Source organism: Rhinolophus ferrumequinum, chromosome 10 (genome assembly GCF_004115265.2).
Source record: "Rhinolophus ferrumequinum isolate MPI-CBG mRhiFer1 chromosome 10, mRhiFer1_v1.p, whole genome shotgun sequence".
Taxonomy (NCBI): Eukaryota; Metazoa; Chordata; class Mammalia; order Chiroptera; family Rhinolophidae; genus Rhinolophus; species Rhinolophus ferrumequinum.
In genome coordinates, this window is record NC_046293.1 from 9645248 (window position 1) to 9667053 (window position 21806).

The 21806-nt window shown below is 55.4% G+C and overlaps 1 protein-coding gene across 5 annotated transcripts; it reads left to right on the top strand.

The window, feature by feature from the left end:
• The first annotated feature begins 344 nt into the window (after window positions 1-344).
• On the top strand, window positions 345-18989 carry IL2RB (interleukin 2 receptor subunit beta). Of its 5 annotated transcripts, XM_033118769.1 has the most exons (11): window positions 347-544; window positions 3688-3808; window positions 3901-3965; window positions 4250-4367; window positions 5204-5282; window positions 7963-8068; window positions 9553-9701; window positions 10842-11007; window positions 11547-11664; window positions 13008-13092; window positions 16051-18989. In XM_033118769.1, exons 1-11 carry the CDS (start codon window positions 532-534, stop codon window positions 16804-16806), a joined length of 1776 nt encoding a protein of 591 aa, XP_032974660.1. In that variant the 5' UTR covers window positions 347-531; the 3' UTR covers window positions 16807-18989. The 5 variants fall into 5 exon arrangements, with proteins under 5 accessions (XP_032974664.1, XP_032974660.1, XP_032974661.1 ...); XM_033118770.1 differs by lacking the exon at window positions 3901-3965 and having other exon boundaries at window positions 348-544; XM_033118771.1 differs by lacking the exon at window positions 3901-3965 and having other exon boundaries at window positions 348-544; window positions 4253-4367.
• Window positions 18990-21806: the final 2817 nt, after the last annotated feature.

Consider the following 21806-nt stretch of genomic DNA (forward strand, 5'->3'; position numbering starts at 1 on the left):
TGGGGGACACCTAAAAGGACATGTTTGTGTGAGGCTTGGGTGTTAGTGGGTGTGTGTGTGACCAGATGAAGGTGACAAGTCTTGAGGTGGCCTGTGTGAGATGGGGTGGGGGTGGTGTAAGAGGGAAAAGAAGGGGCTTCACCCCCTTGGGCTCCTGTGTGCAGCAAGGAGTCTGTGTGTGTGTGTGTGTGTGTGTGTGTGTGTGTGTGTGTGTGTGTGTGTGAGACTGTGTGAGCGCATGTGCGCCCACGCTGCCCACCCCCCCACCCGCCCCCAGACGAGGAGAGAGATCTTAATCTGGCCCCTAGATGCTTCAGGAGTTTCAGAGTTTCTCAGCAAGCCAGATCTTTCCCGCCCCCCAACCCAGGCCTTGCCCTCTCCAGCCTCTGCAGGAAGTGGGCTGGCCCTGGGGTTTACTCTTTGCTGTCCCCATCAGTCTGCTACCTGGGCCACCAGAGCAGGAACAGGGCCCTGGGGAGATGGCTGTGGTCCCAGCAGCGGAGAGAACTGGAGAGAAGCTGCCGCAGCCCTATGTCTCAGCCAGGTGATACCCGCCTTGCCCTCACCCTGCCCCTGCCGAGTCCCTGGGTACCAGTAGCTCCCTCATGGCCCCTGCCACCAGCCCCTAGGGGAGGGTGGGTTGGTAGTAAAGGTCATGGGGATGACTTTCAGCTCTGACTGAGAACCCCCCAGCAGTTTCTACGTAAACTTTCATCTCCCAGCCCTCCCCTCCAGCCTGCTCTTAGACTCCCCCAAGCATTGGGCAGCCCCTGCTCTTGTGATTCTTGGCTTGAGCAAAAGCGGGTCCCCAGTCTAATTCTACTTCTTCTTCCCAGCCCACCCAGCGGGAGGGGGAGAGGCTGGAGGCTGCTGTGGGATGAGGGGCCTCCCTGGGTCCTGTGCTGGCCCCCCCAACCCAGAGGGGTGCAGAAGGGGGTAGGAGGACTGGGAGAGGAAGACCACCTGAGCCTCAGGTGGGCTGGGTGCTCAGAGGTGGCACTGAATGGGGTGGGAGGGATGCGCGCCACCTCCCGATGGCTGTGGCATGGGGTCACTTGGGAGGCTCCCCTCGTAAAGTTCTCCACAGCAGGCGTGTGTGGCGAGGGAGGAGACCTGGATGCGAAGTGGGGGTGGAGGCTGGGAGGTCTCTGGGGTTCAAGTCCAGATGTGCCCCTTACTTGGCTGTGTGATTGGGGGGCGGGGATGGGACCCCCCTCTCTGGGGCTGCCTGGTGGACACCCCTCTCTCCTCTCCTGGGGGCCGGGTCTCCCATCCTTAACTGTGTTTAGAGCAATGTGGGACTGGGGCTGCTGGGGGCTCCCCTCCCTTCCCACACATCTAGGACCCCACACCTGCTGGGAAGATGCCCCCACAGTGAAACAGCAAGAGGGAGCCCTGTGTGTGTGTGCATTTGTGCTCGTGTGCGTGCGTGTGTATGGGCGTGCCGGGGTGTGGGGAGTGTGGAGGGTGGGAGGACGAGGGGAGATGGGGTCCGTCGAGTTCAGAGGGCAGGTGGGACACATTTCTGGCTCCTGAACTCCTGCTTCAGATCCTCCCCCAGCCCCCACAAAGGCTCACATTCCACAGCAGCCGCCCCGTGAGGCCTCAGACTGCATCTGACTGGGTTCCAACCCCAGCTCCACCCGCCTCTAGCCTGGGCAAGAGGGTACGTGATGTGTGGCGCGGTCTCCTCATCTGAGAAAAGGAGTCATAACGGTACCTACCGTCAGAGGGTTGCTGAGTCCTAACAGTACCAGGCACAGAGTAGAAGCTGAGTATTAGTCACCACCACCACCACCACCACCACCACCATCATCATCGTCATCGTCGTCATCAATATCGTCATTATTGTCACCATCTTCTAACTTGAAATCAGGTGACCTGTTTTAGTCCAGCCACTTGCGTGGCCACACGTGTCTATCTATCAAAAAAGGACAATAACACCCCCCTCCCAGGGTTGTGGTGGGGACCTAATGAGTCGGTCAGTGAGAACAGGTCTGCAGTCATGACGGGCACGCGTGGATGTGTGTGAGAACCCACGATGGAAGTGCTTGGGACTCAGAGGTCTGACTTGCCCTCCCTGAAGCTGGGGTTCTTCCTTGCTCTGTGACCTTGAGCAGGTTTTGTACACACCCTGAGACTCAGTTTCCTCCTGTGCATGAGGGTGCAGCCTCAGAGACTGCCAGGACCCCCTCAGCCTGCACCCTTCTGGCACACGCCATAGTCTCCTGCTCTGTCCTGCTGTCTGTCCATCCTCATTCTCTCCTGCGTACTTTGGTCTCTTGGTGTACGTTGCTGCACCTTTTCTCCCACCAGGCTCCCCGCTGCTGGGGCTGTGCTTTGTCTCTGACCTTCCTGCAATCTTGCATGCCTTTGCCACCCCCTCCTCTCACCCTGGGATTTTGTGCCAGGTCCTGTCCTGGGCATGGGGTTGCCTGTTGACTGGGGCCTGGCCCTGGGTGACACCCTCCAGAGGATAGACAGTGTCTATGCCCCAGGTTTGTGATGGAGTGACTAAGCGGAATAGGGGTGTTTGCTGGGAGCCTTTTTGCTGGACTCTGCACCCTTTGGGGTCCCAACCCTGTGTTATTTGGGGGGTCCAAGAAAGAGGCAACCAGCTCCATCCTGGGGAGCTCACCTTCCTGTGGGGCTGGTGGGCCGGCGAGGAGGAGCCCACGGGTACCTCTCTGGGCTCCTTCCCACACCCAGGCCAGATGCCACCAGTTGGCCTGTGCCCATGTGGGCCCCAACTTCCCAGGGCAAAGAGCTTGTTGGCTTTACCTCTGGCACCAGCGCCTGGGATGGGCTGGGCAAGGTGGATTGGCGTGAGAGACTGAGCCTTGGAATGGAGCCTGGGCAATGGATCCCAGCTCTGCTTCTGCGCATGTGACCTTGGGCAAGTTATGACTTGTAGCCTTGGTTTCCTCATTCGTGTAAGGGGATAATACAAGTACTTCCCCACCCCCAGGGTACGCAAAGCGCTTGGCAAGAGTGAGGGCTCAGCACACAGCACGAGTATTGTTCTGAGGTAATCAGTATGTGTTTTTTGATCACGTGAACTCTCTCAGTGGGTAGGAAGGCACAGCAGAGAAGTTACAGGAGGGAGCACTGCCTGGGCTCCGGGCAGGCTGCTCTGGCTCAGACCCACATCTGCCTCTTACCAGCTGTGTGGCCTTGGATAACTTGCTTCACCTCTCTGTGCCTCAGTTTCCTCATCTGAAAATGGGGATAACAAGAGCATCTCTAACACATGCTCTTATTTCTGCATTGAACGAGTTTAAAACAGAGCCTGGCATACAGGACATGTGGTTTTGGTGTTGTTAAAGGGGCAGCAGGGTAGAAAGCAGGCTGGGATTAGGCTTTAATCCCAGCTCTGTGCTGGCCCCCTCAGGTGGATGTAAGTACATCTTTCCCCTTCCCGAGCCTGGTTTTCCAATTTTGAACAAGGGGATGGCCTTACTCAGAGAGCCCTTTCAGCAATCACCACATGTGGGTCTCTGAAGGAAGGGAGTGAGCATGTGTGGGGCAGTGGGACCAGCAGGTGCAAAGGCCCTGAGGCTGGACTATGTTGCGTGGTGGAGAGCGGACCTGCACACCCTGCGAGGGGCAGGGCCAGCCTGCTGCAGGGGTGGTGAGGGACATGGATGGGTTTTCATCTGTGCCCTCTCCTCCTCTTCCTTCCTCCAGGGCTCCTTTCCCCAGCCCCTACCTGTGGATGTGATGGCGGCTCCTGCTCTGTCCTGGTGTCTGTCCGTCCTCATCTTCCTCCTGTCCCTGGACATCCCTCAGGTGTCCACAGCAGTGAATGGTGAGGCCCCTGGCATCCGCACAATGTGCTTTCCCTCAGGCAGGAGGCCAAGGTGTTTCTACAGCCCTCCTGGGACCCCTGCTTCTTGGCAGGAGATACGTCATCTGGGGCGAGAGGCAGGAAGGAGGAAGGCAGGGGCTATGGGACCAGAGATCAGGTATCCACCTCCCCACTTCACCCTCCATCCTGCCCCCACTGTATCCACATGCCTCCCCAAGCCACGGCAAGATGCTGGCTTCTCATTACTACCCTGCTTCAGCCTGCCTGTGGGGACCTTGCAGGCTATGGGGCTCCGTTTTGTTCTTTGAAATGGGCCCACTCATCCCTTCGCTGCCCACCAGCGTTGCCTACCTCCTCACCGGGTAGGCGCAGGGTACCGGGAGCAGGGATGGTGGGCCAGCCCCTGGGCACCCTGCAGCCACTTGTGCCTCGTCTTGCCAGCAGAGACGTCCAAGCTCACATGCTTTTACGACTCAAAAGCCAACATCTCCTGTGTGTGGAGCAAGGATGGGGGCCTGCAGAACACACCCTGCCAGATCTGTGCCCAGTCTTATATACGGTGAGTGTGGGGTTGACGGGCAAAACTGCACAATCTCAGGACGGTGGCATCTTACAATCACTGACATTTAGATTCTTGAAATCCTAACTCTCAGACTCCAAGACGTCTGTGCTTCGAGAATCTTGGACTAATAGGATGCACACACTCTTGGTCTCACAGAAGTCTGGAAAATTTGAGAGTCAGTTATTTAGGCTCTTGGAACCTGGGTGGCAGTGGGGCGTGGGGGTCTAGGCTGCAGATAGGCTGGACGAGGCAGACTGGGGACATGGGGCTTCAAGCCTGTTGTGCTGAGGCTGGACGTGACTTTAGAGGCAAGAGGGGCAGGGAAGAAAGGGGCCTCCCCAAGCTTTGTGAGTAACTTGGGATTTTGAGAGACCCCTAGGGCAGCTGTGGGAACAGGGGCCTGGGGCGTGGTTGGAGAGCTTGGGGGGTGGTAGGTGGGAGCTGATGAAGGGATCACTGTGACACAAACATCCTGGAGGGAGCAGCGAAGGTGGCTTTGGGTTTGGCCCTGACTCCTGTGGGTGGCAATTCCACAGGGGCTTGCAAGGCCCAATCCAGCCTATGGGAAGACTGCAGGGCTTTAGGTGTGGAGGCTGGGTGTCCTGAACTGGTTTGTTTCTAGAAGATCACTCTGGCTGCTGTGGGGCCGACTCGGGTGGGGAGGGCAGAAAAAGATGCTTGTGAGGGAAGGTGGAGCAGGTGGGGGAATTGGCACCCCTGTGAGCTTGGCATGGTCAGCCTGTGCAGACTGGCCTCGCTGCATGGCGGACCATCCCAAGGGTCAACTCTGGGGTCCCTCCTTTTCCTCTAAGGAGGTTATTTTGCCTTAAAAGTTCCAAGAATGTATCCTGTGAGCTGAGCTCAGTGGGGCCGGCATCCTGGGCCTGCAACCTGCTCTTTGGACCCCCAAATGTGAGTATCTGTAGCTGAGGAGGCCCAGGGGGAGGGTGGGTGTCAAGGGGTATCCTCCCAGGAGAGGAGCTGGGACCCTGCAAGCCCAATGGCCAGCAAGCTGCGGTCGTGTGGGCTGCCAGGGTCTGGGAGGCGGAGGGAAGGAGGGCAGCGTCCAAAGGCCAGGAATCAGACCTGACCCGGGGGCGACAGATCCATGGGGCGTGAGGCTCACCTTCTGCCCCTGCACCCTCCATCCCCCACCCCATGCTGGGGGTCCCGTGTCACTACTGCACTCCTTGTCAAGCGGGGAGAGCTCCCCACTGATAATAATAACCACGCCTCCGACTCTTCCTGAGGTCTTAGCAAGTGCAGGGTGGTGGGCGGTCAGGAGTGTGGATTCCAGAGCTTGACAGTCTGGGTTAGGGTTTCCGGGCGGGATTCCCGCCCGTTCTCGGGAAGTTTTTTCGTTTTTTCTGTTCCCAAATCCCGAGAAAAGTTGGTTGGGAAATCGGGGGAATCGGGAAAATCGGCTCCTGAACCCAGGTGGTTGGTAGTATCGGCTGTCACTTTGTGGAAACGAGTCATCGTGGAGAACAGCAAACAGTTTATATCTTGGGATTCGGGAACAGGAAAGTGAAGAAAATCCTGAGACCGGGCGGGAATTCTCGCCTGGAAACCCTGGTCTGGGATCAAGGCCTGGCTTCACTGTGCACCAGCTGGGTGACAATAGATGCCTTCTGTCTCCATGTCCCCTCCATTAAAGTGCGAGTGATAATGGCGCCTCCCCGTTGAGTGGATCAGAGCGTGAAAGCACTTGGACCGCCACCCAGAATAGAGCATGCACCTGACATGATGGTCAGTGGCTGGTCACAGGGGTGACTCTGGGTGGTCACCAGCATCGTCTCCTTAACTGATGAGGAAACTGAGGCTCAGAGAGGCGTGGTCCCTGCCCAAGATCACACAGCCAGGGAGTAGCAGAGCTGGGATTGAACCCAGGTCTGTGAAACCCCCAGCCCGGCCCTTTCACCATGGCCCCAGGCTGCCTCTCAAAGGCCATGTGGCCGTGTCCCTGTGGCTGTGCATCTGACGATTGTCCATCAAACCTCCATGGCTGCGGTGGGCACCAGGGATGCCCAGACCACATTTTCCACCCATCATCAGGTCATATGCATTCTCAGAGGGCAGGAGGGAGTAGAGATAGGCTTATGTGCAGCTGTCAAAGGCACAGACTGCGTGCCTTTCTCTGTGAGCTCTGCAGGTGGTCTCGCTTCAGATCCTGCTCCCACCTAGCTGTGTGACCTTAGGCAAGTCCCTAAGCCTCTCTGTGCTGCAGCAGGATGAGAATAGTAACAGCACCTGTCTCATAGGGTGCTGAGAGAATTAAATGAGATAATATATGTAAAGTGCTTAGAAGAGCGCCTTCCAGACTAAGTGCTCAACAGAATGTACTATCGGCATCTTTACAACAACAATAACAGTAATAGTAATAATGATAATACTGTTATTATCTAGGAAAATCTGGCCCCCATAGGAGCTGGAATAAGGTTGGGGCAGGGTCCTTGGGGTACAGAGGGAGGAATTGTTTCCAGCTCTGGGAACTGCTGTGTTTCCCCCAAAACAAGACTGGGTCTTATATTAAGTTTTGCTCGAAAAGATGCATTAGGGCTTATGTTCAGGGGATGTCATCCTGAAAAATCATGCTAGGACTTATTTTCCGGTTAGGTCTTCTTTTCGGGGAAACACGGTGATAACCAGATTCAAGGCTTGCTCATAGTGGCCCCTGCGGCAGGTCAGAAGGGCTGCGCCCTGGGTGCTGGACCTGAAAACAGCACCCTGGGCTCGAGCTCAGCTCCTCACCGGGCCTGCACGAGACCTTCCTCCTGCAGGCTTGTAGGGCTGCCCTCTGCACAGGGAGGAGGCCACCATCGGTTGCTCACTCGGCAGCCCTCGGTCAGGCGTGATGGGCCAGGGCTGCAGTCTCTGTGGGGTTGTGGGCGCAGAGCATGGCTTTGAATCTGAGTTCCCCTGATGACCAGATGAGTGACCTTGGGCAAGTCCCTTCACCAACCTGAGCCTCAGGTTTCTTAGGTGCAGTGTGGGGGTGAACTGCTGTGAGAATCAGCCAGAGAACGGTTAACGCTGCTGAGCAGTGCCTGCCCAGATGCTCAATACCCGGACATTGCCTTCCAGAAAAGTCAGGGTGTGGGGAGAAATGAGATAGGGGAGGCTTTCACACCCAAAGCTATTACACAGGTACAGTTCTAGCCCTGCACCTTTTGGGGGGCTCATCCCATTTGCATACCGCTCATAAAAGGGAACTCCCTTCCTCCCAAGACAGCTCACTTCACTTTAGATAAGGGGTTGACAACCTGTGGCCCACGGGCCAAATGCAACCTGCTGTCTGTTTTTGTCAATAAAGTTTTATTGGCACATAGCCACTCTCATTCCCTTACATGTCGTCTACTGCCGAGTTGAGCAGTTGTAACAGAGACCATGTGACCTGCGAAGCCAAAGAGATTTACTCCTTGACCCTTTACAGAATAAGTTTGCAGACCCCTGCCTTAGACAATGTGGATGTGTGCTGGGGCTCCTCCTGTGTTGCAGTCTGGGTCTTCTTCCTGTCCTTCCCCTGTCCTCATCTCGATGGCTTTCCCCCGCCAGCTGCTGCTGGCAACATCGCTACCCCCTTCACTTGCAGTCTCAGAAAATGACCTCAGTGGACATCGTCAACATAAGTGTGACATGCCTCGAAGGGAAGAAGTGGAAGATGGTAATGACCCAGGACTTCAAGCCCTTTAATAACCGTGAGTGAGGATCCCTGGTGGGGCTGGGGTGGGGGGAGGCACCTCCTTCCCTATCTTTTTTCTGGAATCGCACTGTTCTAGTCTCTCTCCGTTAGCTTCCACATCCACATCTGACCAGTTCACTGCCCGCTGCACTCAGGGTGTAGTCCTTGCTCCTTACCCTGGCATTCAAGGCTGCTCGGGATCCCACCTGGCTTTCCTCTCCAGCATCCTCCTCTTGTGGCCTATATTTCTGCCACACCAAAGGCCAGTTCTCCAAACTCAACTTGCCCATCCACGCCCCTGAGCCCTTGCAACGTACTAGTCACACTGCCTGGAAGGCTCTTTTGACATGGAAAATTCCCATTCACCCTTCAAGGCTCAGTGAAATCACCTCCTCCAGGAGGCTTTCCTAGATTCTCCCAGCCCTTTGTACTTCCTCTTTAAGGGTGTTTATGGCCTAGGTCATCATTGCCTGATTCTAGGTGTATCTCCCTCACTGAGCTGTGAGCAACCTGAGAGCAGAGTTTCTGCTATCCCTATGTCTCCATTCTGAGTACTCAGTACCAGGTCTGATCTGGGCGGTGCTCTGGGAAGGTTTGTTGTATGACCGAGTGCCTGTCCCCACCCCCAGCCCTTCCCACCTCCCCCAGAACTTGGGGTCCATCTCTAGGAAAGAGGTGCAACAGAGGGTGAGATCCAGGTAGGGTGCTAAATGCAGTCCTGCCTTAACCAGGTATGATCTCACTGGCAGATCATTTAACATGTCAGCCTCGGTTTCCTCATCTGTAAAATGGGGGATAATCGGTTACCTGCTGTACATGGTTGCTGCAAGGAGTCTATGAGCCAAGATTCAGAAACTGCTTAGCACATGCTCAATAAACACTCGCTTATTGTTATTCATGGAGTTCTACAGAGTCTCAGAATTATGAAAACTTAGATGACTTAACTTCCGAATCATAAAATCTTATATATAAGATTAATGAGATTAAATTAAATGAAAGAGATGATCCATGTCAAGCTCTTAGATCATTTCTGAATGCAGAGAAAGGCTGTCCTAATTCATTCATTCAGCAGACATTTAATTAAGCGCTTAGTACATGGCAGGCAATGTTCCAGGCACCACCGCGCTTATCACTACCTGACATATTAAATACCTCCTCAGGAGAGAACAAAAAGTCCCTGCCCTCAGCGAGCTCACAGTCCGGTGGGGGAAACAGTGAATAAAGAATCAAGAGTAGGTATTTAATATGTCAGGTAGTGAGAAGCGCTAGGAAGAAAAATCAATCAGGTGAGGCAGATCGAGAGTGGCAGGGGGCTGGGGAAGGCTTCTCTCAATCGGTGATATTAGAGCAGTGATGTGTGGATCTCTGGGGGAAGAGCACACCACGAGGGAGGAACGGCAGGTGCAAAGGTGGAGGCTGGAGCATGTCTCAGCTGGTCATCTCAGCATCATGAGCCAGCGTCCCCAAAGCTTGCTCTCCCTTCTTCTCTCCCGCCTCCAGTTCGCCTGATGGCCCCTGACTCCCTCCAAGTCGCCCACATAGGGACTGACAGATGCAACATAACCTGGAACGTCTCCCAGTCCTCCCACTACATTGAAAGATCCCTGGAGTTTGAGGCCCGGACCAGGTCTTCAGGCCGTACCTGGGAGGTGAGTACATGGCCCAGTCTGACCTGCCCTGCTTCCTCCTTCCTGTCCTGGTCACTGTGTCTGTCCATCTTTCATCTCCGCAAAGCCACAGCAGCCCCCAGGCAGCCTCTGCTGCTCCTCTGTACTGCCTGCTCCCGCTGCCCCCTCCCTTCACATGCCCTCTGATAACCCAGGGGTTCCAGGGGTAGAGTTACATAGCCAAGAGGTGGGTGACTGACTTCTCTGTGAGATTTCAGAGGCCCTAGGATGCCACCTCTCCACATTCCAGATCCAGTGTGGTCCAGGTACACAGGGGTCTGTCCTTATTCATTTACTCATGCTTTATTCACTCGCTCAGTCATTCATCAAACATTTACTGAATGCCTACTATGTGCTGGACACTAGGGAGAGAGTGGAGGGCAAGACTGATCGGCTTTCTGCTCTCAGGAAACTCACCTGGGGAGCGGGGGGCAGATGGTTGGCCAGCACAGAAACAGGAGACTGTGGCATATTGATAAACACTATCGAGAAAACGAAACGGGATAACGCATCTGAGAGGGACTGAGACAGGCTCCTTCAGACTCAGGTGACCGGGGAAACCTGCTCCCAGATCTGAGGGTCAAGGAGGAGCTGACCCTGCAAAGATCTGGGGCAGGTTTTCCAAACAGAGGAAGCAGCCACTGCAAAAGCAAGACACTGTCTGGGTGTGTGGGGAACCAGAAAAAGGCAAAAAGAAGGATGCAGAGGTGGCAGTGGGCTGTGGGAAAAAAAAATCTCTCTTTCTGGTTGTGTGGAGAACAGACGGTAGAGAATGTGGTGGAAGCAGGGAGACCAGCCTGCCTGAGAGGAGGTGGGAGCTCAGACCTGGAGCGGGAGGAGAGGAGAGAAAGAAGGGTCTAGAATAGGCTCTGGAGGTGGAAACCGCCGATTGGCAGATGGCTTTGGATAGAGAGGATGAGGGAGAGGGAGGGGTTTAGGATGACCCTGGGGTTTGGGTCCCAGCAACTGGGGAGTCAGGGAGCCTTTTGGGAGGAGGGGATAGGTGTGGACGAGGAAGAGGGAGTGGCTGGAGGGGAGAAAGGAGGTGCTGCCAGCCCTGCCCTGGGAGGTGAGGTGGGTGGGGGGGGCCCCTCTGCTCTGACAGCCCTGTCTCTGTCCCAGGAGGCCCCTCTGCTGATCCTCAAGCAGAACCAGCAATGGATCTGCCTGGAGAACCTCCATCCAAATACCCCGTATGAGCTTCAAGTGCGGGTCAGGCCTCAGCAAGACAACCCTGCGACTTGGAGCCCCTGGAGCCAGGCCCTGGCCTTCAAGACGAGGCCGGCAGGTACTGGTGGGCAGCAGCGGTGGGCATGGAGCTTGGACAGGAGGGTGTGGCCGGGCTGTGGCTCTGGGGGCAGCTGGGGGGGAGGCTTGGGGCTGGGGCTACAGGGCTCATCTGGTGTCATCAGCTCACTTGATGTTACCCTGCAGGATGGGCATAATTACACCCACGGGAACACGGACTCAGTGAGGGGATGGGACTTGCGAGTTAATAGGGAGGCCAGAGAGGCTCTTTCTCCACCCTGAAACCTCAATTCCTGGTTTCTGCCAGGGTCGGGGGCGGACTTTCAGCCTCAGTTTCCTCATCTGTAAAGTGGGTGCCATGATACTGAGGCAGGGCTGCTGTGATGAAAGCATGTGATGGCCCACGTCAGCCTGGCACACAGCGGGTCTGCTGGTCCAGCTGGGGTGCTGTAATGTCTTGGGTCAGAGGTCAGCCTGGCCCTCAGCACTAGGGCAGGGATAGCGGGATGCTGGAGTGATCCGGGTGAGTTGGGGTACTTCTCTAACCCCCCTCCTTGCTTCTCTTCTCATCATGGGCAGCCTGGGGGAAGAACCTGGCCTACCCTTCGTTGGATCACCTCATGGTGGGCCTCGGTGGTGCCTTTGGCTTCATCTTCTTAGTCTACCTGCTGGCCAACTGCCGGTACCTCGGGCCCTGGTAAGAGCGCTCCCATCTGTCCTGCATGCTCCCTTCTCTCTCCGACACACACTCCTTGCCAGTCAGGGTCTGGGCTGAACAGGAGTGCTTCCTCTGCCCTCCCCGGAGTCTTCCCTGCCTAACATCTAGCCTTTCCCTATGACCCATCCCCAAAGATGGAACCCCATGGAAGCAGCCCGAGGGGAGCAGGGGAGGGAGAGCCCCAGGGGTGCCCTGCCCAGAGCATTACTTTCGGGAGTTGAGTGTGTGCACACACTAGCTGTCTGTGTGGGGGGGTCCTCGTGGGTCTATCTGGGTCTGGGCAATCATTCATTTATTCTTTTATTTACTGAGCCCCGCTCAGTGCCAGGTACAGCGCTGAGAGCTGGGAATGCAAAGGCTAGCCATACGCACACGGTCCCGTCTTCCTGGAGCTCACATTCCCATGGGGAAGGCAGATGCTCACTAGTCATCCACATATAATGACACGCCATGATTAGGATGGTGAAGGAAGGCACTGCATGTACCGGGAGTAGACTGCAGGGAGAGGAACCTTGGCTGAGGGATGGCCGGGGAAAACTTCCCTGAGGAAGTGATGATTCTCTTGAAATTGGAAGGAGGAGCTAATCAGGCAGGATGGGGGTGGGGAGTGCATCACAGGCAGAGGAAACAGCATGTGCAAAGGCCCTGGGTGGGAAAGAAGGACAAGCCTTCCAGAAACTGAGAGTGCAGGGAGAAGGGTGTGGTCAGAGAACATAAGGTGGGGTTGGGGGTGAGGTGAGGGCTGACTGAGCCTGGGCAGGTCATGGGGGCAGCAGCCAGGCTTTCTGGGGCCTAGAGGCTGGGGCACTTAGCTTGACAAGCAGAACATGGGTTGAAATTCAGCCCCCAATCATCAGCTCCCAAATCAGGTGCTCTTGGGCAGTGCACAACCTGAACCACCACCCATGACAGCCCTGCCTGGGAGGCACATAATCTGGCCTCTCTCTTAACCTCCTTCCTCCTGGTTCACTCTGCTCCAGCCATCCCTGACCTGACCGTTCTGATTCATGCAGTCGCCCACCCCCACCTTCTTCTCTTCCATAACTTTCTGCTCTTTGCAGAATGAGTGGTAATGTTGCACACTTGGCTCTGTCTCCCCATTAGAATATCAGCTCTTTGAGAGCAGGGACCTTCTCTGTCGGCCATTCTTGTGTCCCCAGCACCCAGCACAGTACCCTCCCTTACTGGATATTCAATCAGTATTGACTGAATACATGAATGATTGTGGAGTGGCTCCGTGCCCTGCCCTCAGAGCTGTGAGCTGATGGCAGGACACTGTGGTCCCCTTCCCTTCTCACCCTCCTTCCCTCTCCCCTGTTAAGGTTGAAGAAAATTCTGAAGTGTCACATCCCAGACCCCTCAGAGTTCTTTTCCAAGCTGAGCTCAGAGCACGGAGGAGATTTCCAGGTAGGAGTCTGGAAGTGGAGGGCGGATGTGAGAAGCTGACCTGGGCCAGCCAGAGCTTGGCAGTGGTGCCAGTGGGCGGGGAGGTGGTGCAGGAGGAGCGGGTTTTGCAGTGTGAGAGAGCAGACAAATGCTGAAAGGAGCAGCCTCTGGGGTGGGTATGGGCCCCTTTCCCCAGCTCTGGCACCAGCGTTCTCAGGCTAAATGGCACCTCCTGTGTGAACCACACTGCCTGGGTTGAAATCCCGGCTCCACCACTTCCTGGCGGTGTGACCTGGGGCAAGTTACAGAGCCTCTCTGTGCCTCAGTTTCCTCACCTGTAAAATGAGGAGGAACACAGTGTTACTTACTATGTGTATGGCCCCGAGAACGTTGCCGCGCACACAGTCAGTGCGCAAGGGGCCCTCGCTAGAATTACGGTCACCAGTCTGTTGACGGCGCAGGTCTTGCCAGGAGCACGTTCTCCCCCTACCACAGAGCGCAGACTTTCTCTGTGGGGTAGTGCTCCCTCTGCCTCTGTAAAGAAGCTCTGGGCAGGTCCCAGAACTGATCACAGATGCTAACAAGTCCTCTAGTCACTTCTCGCCACAAAACACAGATTCATTTTAAAAGTGTGGGCACACACGTTAGTAACACCCTGAACGTCACTGTAAGTTCAGTTGTCTCCCCTCCCCCAGCCCACACCCACTTCAGGAAGGAAGTTTCAAGGGGGAAAGGGGATGTGGTGGGCTGCTTTCACCACCCTACCGCCCCCTTGCCCCCTCGCCTGCCCTAGGCTCCCTAGATCTGGGGGGGAGGAGCTGAGGTGGGGCGGGGGAGGTGAGGAGGAGTGCTGAGGGGCTGGCAAGCCACGCTGGACCAGAGCTGCCACGAGCTGGCTTTGGAGTTCTCTGTCAGCACTGGTCAACGCCCCTGCTGGAATTCTCTGGAAAACTTCCAAAGACTGGGGTTATCTTATCTGCAATATCTCGACGCAGTATTTTAGCTCCTTAAAATTCCTCCTTCAGCTTTAAAGGTAGTGAGTTCCCCATCAACAGGTATACAAGCAAGCCTTGGCTGATTATGTGTCAGACACGTAGCTGAAGCGATTCCTACATTGGAACTGCTTGGAGGCTGGACGAGAGGTATTCTCATTCCTCTTCCAGCCTTAAGGCTTTCTGTTTTTATGGGCCTAGGACATTTGGGGGCAGAAGTAGGACCTTTCCTAGACAGCTGCAAACCACTCCATCTTCCCATGAGGTCATCCTCAGGTCTAGATGCCTGTGCCAGGCTCAGGTGTGGAGGAGGCCCTGGGGTCACAACATGTGGCTGGGGCTTGGGACAAGCCAAGAGGGATCCCCCACCCTCTGCATGTGTGTGGGAGGCCTGCTTCTCTCTCCCTCTGCCCTGTCCATGGGCCCTGGGAGTGAGTGCAAATGTGTGAGTGTGCATGAAAGGAGGATGAGTTTCCCTTTGTGCCCCCACACCGCACTTCAGGGCATCGTGGATGGAGGCCTAGGAAATGGATGACCACACATACCCCTGAGGTGTGTGGCCGAAGGCTCCAGGCCACCGCCTGGCCCTGCCCTCCACTGCCTCTTCTAGTGTCTGGGCCCCACCCCACCCGACCTGCGCTCTTCTCCTCTCTCCTAGTCGGCTACCCTTCCTCGCCCACCTCAGTTTGCCCTAGTCTCTCTCTCTCTCTCTCTCTCTCTCTTTCTCAGCTTTTTCTCCTGTAACACAAACTCCTAGTTTGGGGAAAGGGGGTAGATTTCTGCTGAGTGGTGCGTGCATGCACGTGTGTATACATGTGTGGGGTGTGTGTGCACTGGTGTGTGTGCGTGTGTCTGTATAACAGCTAGCTCAGCCCCGAGAACTCACTCTGGGGAGGGAGACCAGGATGTTTTTCTGCTGGTCCATTAATTCCTCTGAAATAGATTGATCGGCTCCTTGGCCCTGTGCTGGGCACAGGAGTATAGAGGGGACCCCATCAGGCCTGGTCCCTGGACTCTGGGGACCACAGTTCAGCTGCTGAAAGCTCCCAGGACAGAGAGCTGTTGGCATTCTCAAATGCACCCACCTCAGGGATCTACCGCCCCCACATCTTTGCTGTGTAATCTGCACTGGACCCTCGGCCAGCTGTTTCCACCTTCATGTTCTTACGTGGCAGTTCCCTGCCGGCCTACAGTGAGGGAGCAGGGAAGAGGCAGCTAACTGCCGTGGAACTGAGGCTCAGAGAGGTGCAGGGACCTGCCCAGGGCCATACAGCTAGTGAGAGCCAGGGCTGGAGCCCAGGCTCACCACTCCTGGCCAGGGCTCTCTGGATTCTGGAGCAACGGAGAAGTGCTCTGATGGGTGCTTCCCTCTCTCTGTGGAGGAAAAGTGTGGGAGGTGGGGGGCCGCAGGGCCCTGGGAGGGAGAGGCCAACTGGGGGCACATTAGCTCCCCACCAGAGATGTCTCCATGGCAGGGTGAGTGGGAAGGCTGAGTCCCAGCTCTGCCACCAGCTGGCTGTGTGATTAGGGCCAGGGCACACCCTCTCTGGGCATCTGTAAAGTGAACAAGATGTGCTCTCACACCCTTTCTACTTTGGCATTGGTTGGTTGGGGACACACTCTCACCAGTCCCCACCAGACACTGACATTCTACCCTTTGCTGTGTCCCCGGTACCTGGAACAGTGCCAGGCTTGTGGCAGGTGCTCAGTAAGCTGTCACTCACGGAGTCAATGCATTGCCTGAGCACCTGCACTGAGCCAGGAAGGCCCGTGCTGGGGCTGGGAAGAAAGCACCTCCTGGGGCTGACCCAAAGGTTTCCCCAAGTGGTGGGCACACGGGGGGGGTGAGTGTGGGGAACAGTCAGGGGGGCTTTGTCATATGGGGCAGTCCTGATGGCTTGCTGAAGGAGGAGGAGGAGTTAGGACTTGCTGCTGAGAATCTGGGGGAGGCGTCCCCCTCACCCTCCGCTGGTCTGTCTCCTGGCAGAAGTGGCTGTCGTCGCCCTTCCCCTCGTCCTCCTTCAGCCCCAGCGGCCCGGCGCCTGAGATCTCCCCGCTGGAGGTGCTGGACAGGGATACCAAGGCCATGCAGCTGCTCCTGCTGCAGCAGGACAAGGAGCCCTCACTGTCCCTTGAGACGAGCGGCCACTCGCTGACCAGCTGCTTCACCAACCAAGGCTACTTCTTCTTCCACCTCCCGGATGCTCTGGAGATCGAGTCCTGCCAGGTGTACTTCACCTATGACCCCTGCACTGAGGAGCCTGAGGAGGGTGGGCCTGGGGCACCCGAGGGGTCTCTCCTCCCACTCCTGCCGCCTCCGCCAGGAGAGGAGCATGCGTACTGCACCTTCCCCCCGGGGGAAGACCTGTTGCTCTTCTCCCCCAGTCTCCTCATTGGCGCGAGCCCCCCAAACACTGCCCTGGGGGGCACTGGGGCCAGTGAAGAAAGGCTGGCCCCCTCCCTGCAGGAGGGAGTCCCCAGAGACTGGGCCTCCCAGCTCCTGGGGCCTTCCACTCCGGGAGCTCCTGACCTGGTGGATTTCCAGTCACCCCTGGAGAATGCACTGGGAGAAGCAGGAGAGGAGGTCCCTGCCCCCGGCCCCAGGGAGGGGGTCAGCTTCCCCTGGGCCCGGCCTCCCGGGCAAGGCCAGGTCAGGGCCCCCACCTCTTCCCTGACCCTGAACACCGATGCCTACTTGTCCCTCCAAGAGCTCCAGGATCAGGACCCAGCTCACTCTGTGTAGACAGACGGCCAGGGGTGGGAGGCAGGTGACTGTCCACTGTTGCTCCAGACCCACTTGAGGATTCTGTCCTCAACGCTTGTCCACAGCTGCGACACTTGGTGTTCAGCTGCCCCGTGGATATCTCCACCAGATGGCCCCCACCTGGCCCTGCACCCTTGGCAGTTCACTTCCATACCTCTATCGCTGCTCCCTGGTCCTACTGCCCAAGTCAGAAACTGCAGGCGGGGGCAGTTTGACTCCCTCCATCAATCATGGGGTCCCCTGGGTTTTGCCTCTGAAACCTGTCTCCTCTCCAGCCTGCAGCTGCTCCTCAGGGAGAGTTCTCGAGGTTCTCCAGGGCTCTGCACTCCACCCTCCTCACTGGGTGTCCTGCCCAGTATCACCCCCTTTCACCCCACCTCCACAGCGCAGCCAGAGTGCTAGTTCCAAAACTCAGTTATGCTGCCTTTGTTTAAAACCCTGCCGTGACTCTCCATTGCCCTCACCCCACTTCTTGGCCTGGCCCTCACCTGTCTAGCATCACGCTGGGTCATTCCCTTCTGGAACCCTATCCAAAGTCCTTCTGAGCCCCCTGGAGCCCCCTCATGCTCCCATACCTTTGCACATGCCGTTCTCTATGCCTGTGGTGCGCTCTCCTTTCTCATCTAGGTGATAAATTCCCCTTAACCTTCTGTGAGTTCAGCTTCCCCTGGAGGGAACACTGCTTCCCTTAATGTGCCCAGGCCTTGACATTCAGTGCTCGAGGGATACGCTCTCAGGGTCACAGGGCAGCTGGACAAAGTGGCCCTGTCACTACCCCTTGGCATCTCTCATGACCTCTGAATGCTTGGTCACCACATCTTGAGTGCTGTGGTCCAGGTATGGACACAAATCCCCCAGTAAAGTGGATCCTTCCACACGGCTTCACTGTCATAAGGCATGCTGATGGAAAGAAACCCTTCTGGTGGCAGGTCCTCATGCTGTCGCAGGGAGCCCACTCCTGGGCTCCTTCTACTCTACCCTCCCCTGCAGGGGTCTCTTCCATAGTCCAGGGGCTGGCACACCTCCTCCAGAAGGGCAGCTCACTGCACTTTGACAAAGTGTACTTGGCATCCCATCATGTTTCCCCGGATGATTAATAAACTATCTGGCACCACCTTGCCTGGGCTCCTTGTGCCCAGCTTCTTTCTCGCAGGGGGCACCATGCACCTCACAGGCGCACCCTGGACTCCTTGACCCTTCTGAGGTCAAGCCTCACGCCCACTAGACTACAGCACACTGGCTCATGCAAGAGACTCATCCCCTCACATGGCAGTCCTCCCTCTCCCACCCCTGCTCGGGGATCCCCAGCACCCCTCCACTTCTTTTCCCGCTATCCCTAGCACTGATCACACACACCTGTGATGTCTGCCACACCTTAGCTCCTTAACTAGGAGTCTTAAAAAAGCACTGACCTCACTCTTTACAACTAATTGAGCCAGAAGTGTGCAGTCCCTGAATTTATAGGCCCTGCTCTCAGCCGATTGGGCACTTGACACAAGCCCACCCACAGCCTGACCCGCAAACTATGAGGTGGCTTAGAACAGAAGCTCTGTCCAATCAGGGAAGCTGGGCCTGAGCTGACCAATCAGATTTCTCTCAGGGGAGGGAGGCCCTGGGGAGCAGGTGCAAGTGGAGATGGCAGAGGGGAAAACTTCAAGAGGGTTTGAGCCCCTGCTCCTGATACAGAGATTGCTGGTGCAGAGGGGGCTACTGGCAGTTCACTCAGGATTCCTGTTTCTCTTATGTCCAAAATAAACTCCCTTTTACTGAGGTGGCCTGAGTCTTGGATACTAACCACGGAATAGCTTAATTACCCGGAGGTCTCACTTTCCACGTCCTGCCATACATGACCTCTGTTCTGGCTGCAAGTATCGTCAGTCCTGGCCTGAGCCTTAGACCCCAGACCTTTGCTGTGTGTCGTGGGGTAAACTAGGCAACCTCTTTGCAAGTGAATTCCACTTTGCAGAGTTCTTGGAAAGGTTTGCATTACTCAAGCCCTCGTCATTTGTGTCATATATACATAAATGATTTGTATGCATCATCTTTGTTTTTGTGTACTTAATATTTTTCTTTAAGTCGTCACTTTTTTTGTTCAAAAACTTTAATTTAAAGAAAAATCTTTATATTGCTTCTGTAAATGGAAAGACTGATATTCACTATCAATAAAAGGTAACTATAAAAAGTAAATACAATACAAAGAAATGTTTCAGTTCATTGCCTACTGGAAATCTGCTTTGTCTCTTAATTGAGAGGGGAGATTAGCAAGTGTAGGGACCAAACGGAGACTTCCTCCTTGAGGAAGAGCGAAAGGATTGTAAAGGGAATATCTTTCTCACTGACAGGAGTCAGATTTATCCTATTTCTAGGCATCATCTGACATGTCTTATGGAAAAATATTGCATTTGATTTTTATATATATTAAAATTTTATTTTTAAAAAATGTTTTCAGTGCCCTTGACTCTGAAAAGTTGAACCAGGTCATGAATGGCAATATCTGGCATTCACAAAACTGCACTCATGGCTAATTGATTGCACCCATGCATGGCAGACATTGCTAATTGATCATAGCCCTCCTTCCTCTGGAGCTTGGGTGCAGCATTAGATTCTGTAGTCAGATCCCGATTGATCATTGCTGGTATTTTGTGACAGCGTGACCAGATAATCCCTCAGGTTCCTTTCACAACAGAACCTCAGGTTTTCTCAGCAGGAAAAACAGGGGGAGAGGATGAAGGCTGGAAAGCTGAGGGCGGCCTATGGGCAGGCATTCCCAGGGAATCCAGCTGTCCCCACGTCTGATGAGAGACCTGAGCTGGTGGTGAGCGGAGTAAGGGGCCACCTTACACCAGGTGGCGATGGACTGATGGGTCAGAGTGGATTAGAATATGTGCCCTGGGAGATAGAGCAAGGAGAGAGCAGCTGGCAGGGGTGGAAGGAGAAAAGGAGGGACAGGCCTGTCTGGGTCAGATTGCAGGGGAGAGGAGCAGCACCAGATGGGGACCAGGAAGCCCAGGGCCCAGAACGTCAGGTGCAGAGCAGGAAGCAGAACGCAGCCGGTGCAGATTGGGGGATAAGAGAAAAGGGAGGAGAGGCGGGAGGGCCTTTCAGCCTCTCAGGTCTCCAATTTCTTGAGCTGTACTTGTTCCCTCACCTCCCCAACCCCCCAGTGTCTCCGCTCTCCCCTCGCTCCACCTCCCAGCTCCCACTCCCAGCAACTGCCAGTGCCCACAGTTACCAAGATAACTGGTGGAAACAGACCATAACTAGGATGAATAACTACCGCTGTCCTCCTAATTAGTGACCTTCTGGAGAACTCCAAAGATAGTTGAGAAGCACATTAAAAAGGGATAAGAAAACTAATATTTATGTGCCAGGCACTGTGCCAGGCTCTTCCCAAGCATCATCTCCATCATCTGAAAAGGACCCTGTGAGGCAGGTGTTACGTTCCACCTTTTGCAGATTAGGAAACTGAGGCCCAGGGAGGTTCAGAAACGCAGCAGCTGATGGTGGATTCTGCCAATATTCAAACTCAGGTACATGCGGCTCCAGAACTTTTGGGTCCTTTGTGGATACAAGGCTGCGTGGGAGACAAGTAATGGAGGGGGAAGAGGGGGCGGGGCACCAAGCAAAATTCCATTCTCAACTTCCTGGCAACCAATTAAAAAAATTAAAAAGCTCACATTCCATGACTGTGGTGGTGACTGAGACCATCCCCACCCCTGTGACCTGGCAGCCTCACTTCTCAGCCTCCTCCTTGGTCCCCCTGCCCCCGCCACCTGCCCCCTAACGCTTCCACCTCTGAGCCCTGCCAGGACGGTCTTGCTCAGGGTCACATCTGGCCGTGCCACACCCCTGCTTAACTGCCCAATGACTCCCAGTTGTTCCCAGGTCAATGGCTGAGCCTCTTCATGTGAGAGTCCATGCCTTGGGGTACCTCAGGCAGGTCCCATCTGCTCTCGTGCCTCAGTCGCCCCATCAGTGAATGGGGTAGTCAGACTGGATGATTTGTAAGTGCTGCCTCAGCCCTAATATTCTGTGATTTCAGGGGCCACACGGAATGTGGCTTGTGGCCGGGACTACATTCTTTCACTTCAAGAGTGGGAGGCTAGGGAGGAGGGTAAGGACCACAGGCTGACTCAGCCACTTTGGCATCTGCTGGTCCCTGGGTTTGAAGTAGTTCTGACACCCAAACAGTCTACGCCCAGACTCTTACACATCCCACTCAGACATCGCCACTTCTGGGAGGCCCTTTGATTCTTCCCAAGTAGTGTCGGTTACTGCCTCGACGGCCCCTTTCTGAGTTCCCTCTGCTAAAACCATCTGTTGTGCTGTGAGCCAGATCCTGTACTGGACTCTGGGAATATAAGGGTGATAAAAATAGCTGTAGAAGAAAATCAACCAGACCCCATTAGCACAAGACGTTATTCAGCGATACCAGGCGTGCGAAGGCTGTGAAGGAGCCTGCCACGTTGGGGGAGGCGGGCGGATGGAATGTGGTACAGGACACTTGTAAGAAGGCCCAACCAGAAACATTCTAGGCTTAATACGTCTTCAGCCAGTTTTGGGAGCAGCTGGTCGAGGCTGGCTCTTGGAAGAGGGAGGAATTGTTCTTACAGACTAGCAGCCATGGTTTGGCAACTTGAATTTTATCAACATGCAGTGGGGGAGGCACAGGTGGGGACAAGGAGCTGGAAGGGCCACAGTGGAATGTCCTTAGTCCTCCGGAGTCTCTTTAAGAGCTGCGTTCACAGAGCACTGAGTGCCTCGGGCTCTGTTCTAAGCACACTGTGTTATTAACTCACTTGATCTTTACAACAATGTCAGGAGGGAGAAGACTAAGGCACAGCACGGCTAATGACTTGCCCAAGGCCACACAGCTAGAACCCAGTAGAGAAAAGATTTGAACCCAGGTGGTCATTAGCACTCACATGGCAAGCTCTTTGTAGCCTTTAAAGTGCGTGCATGTCGTGCATGTCGAGTCT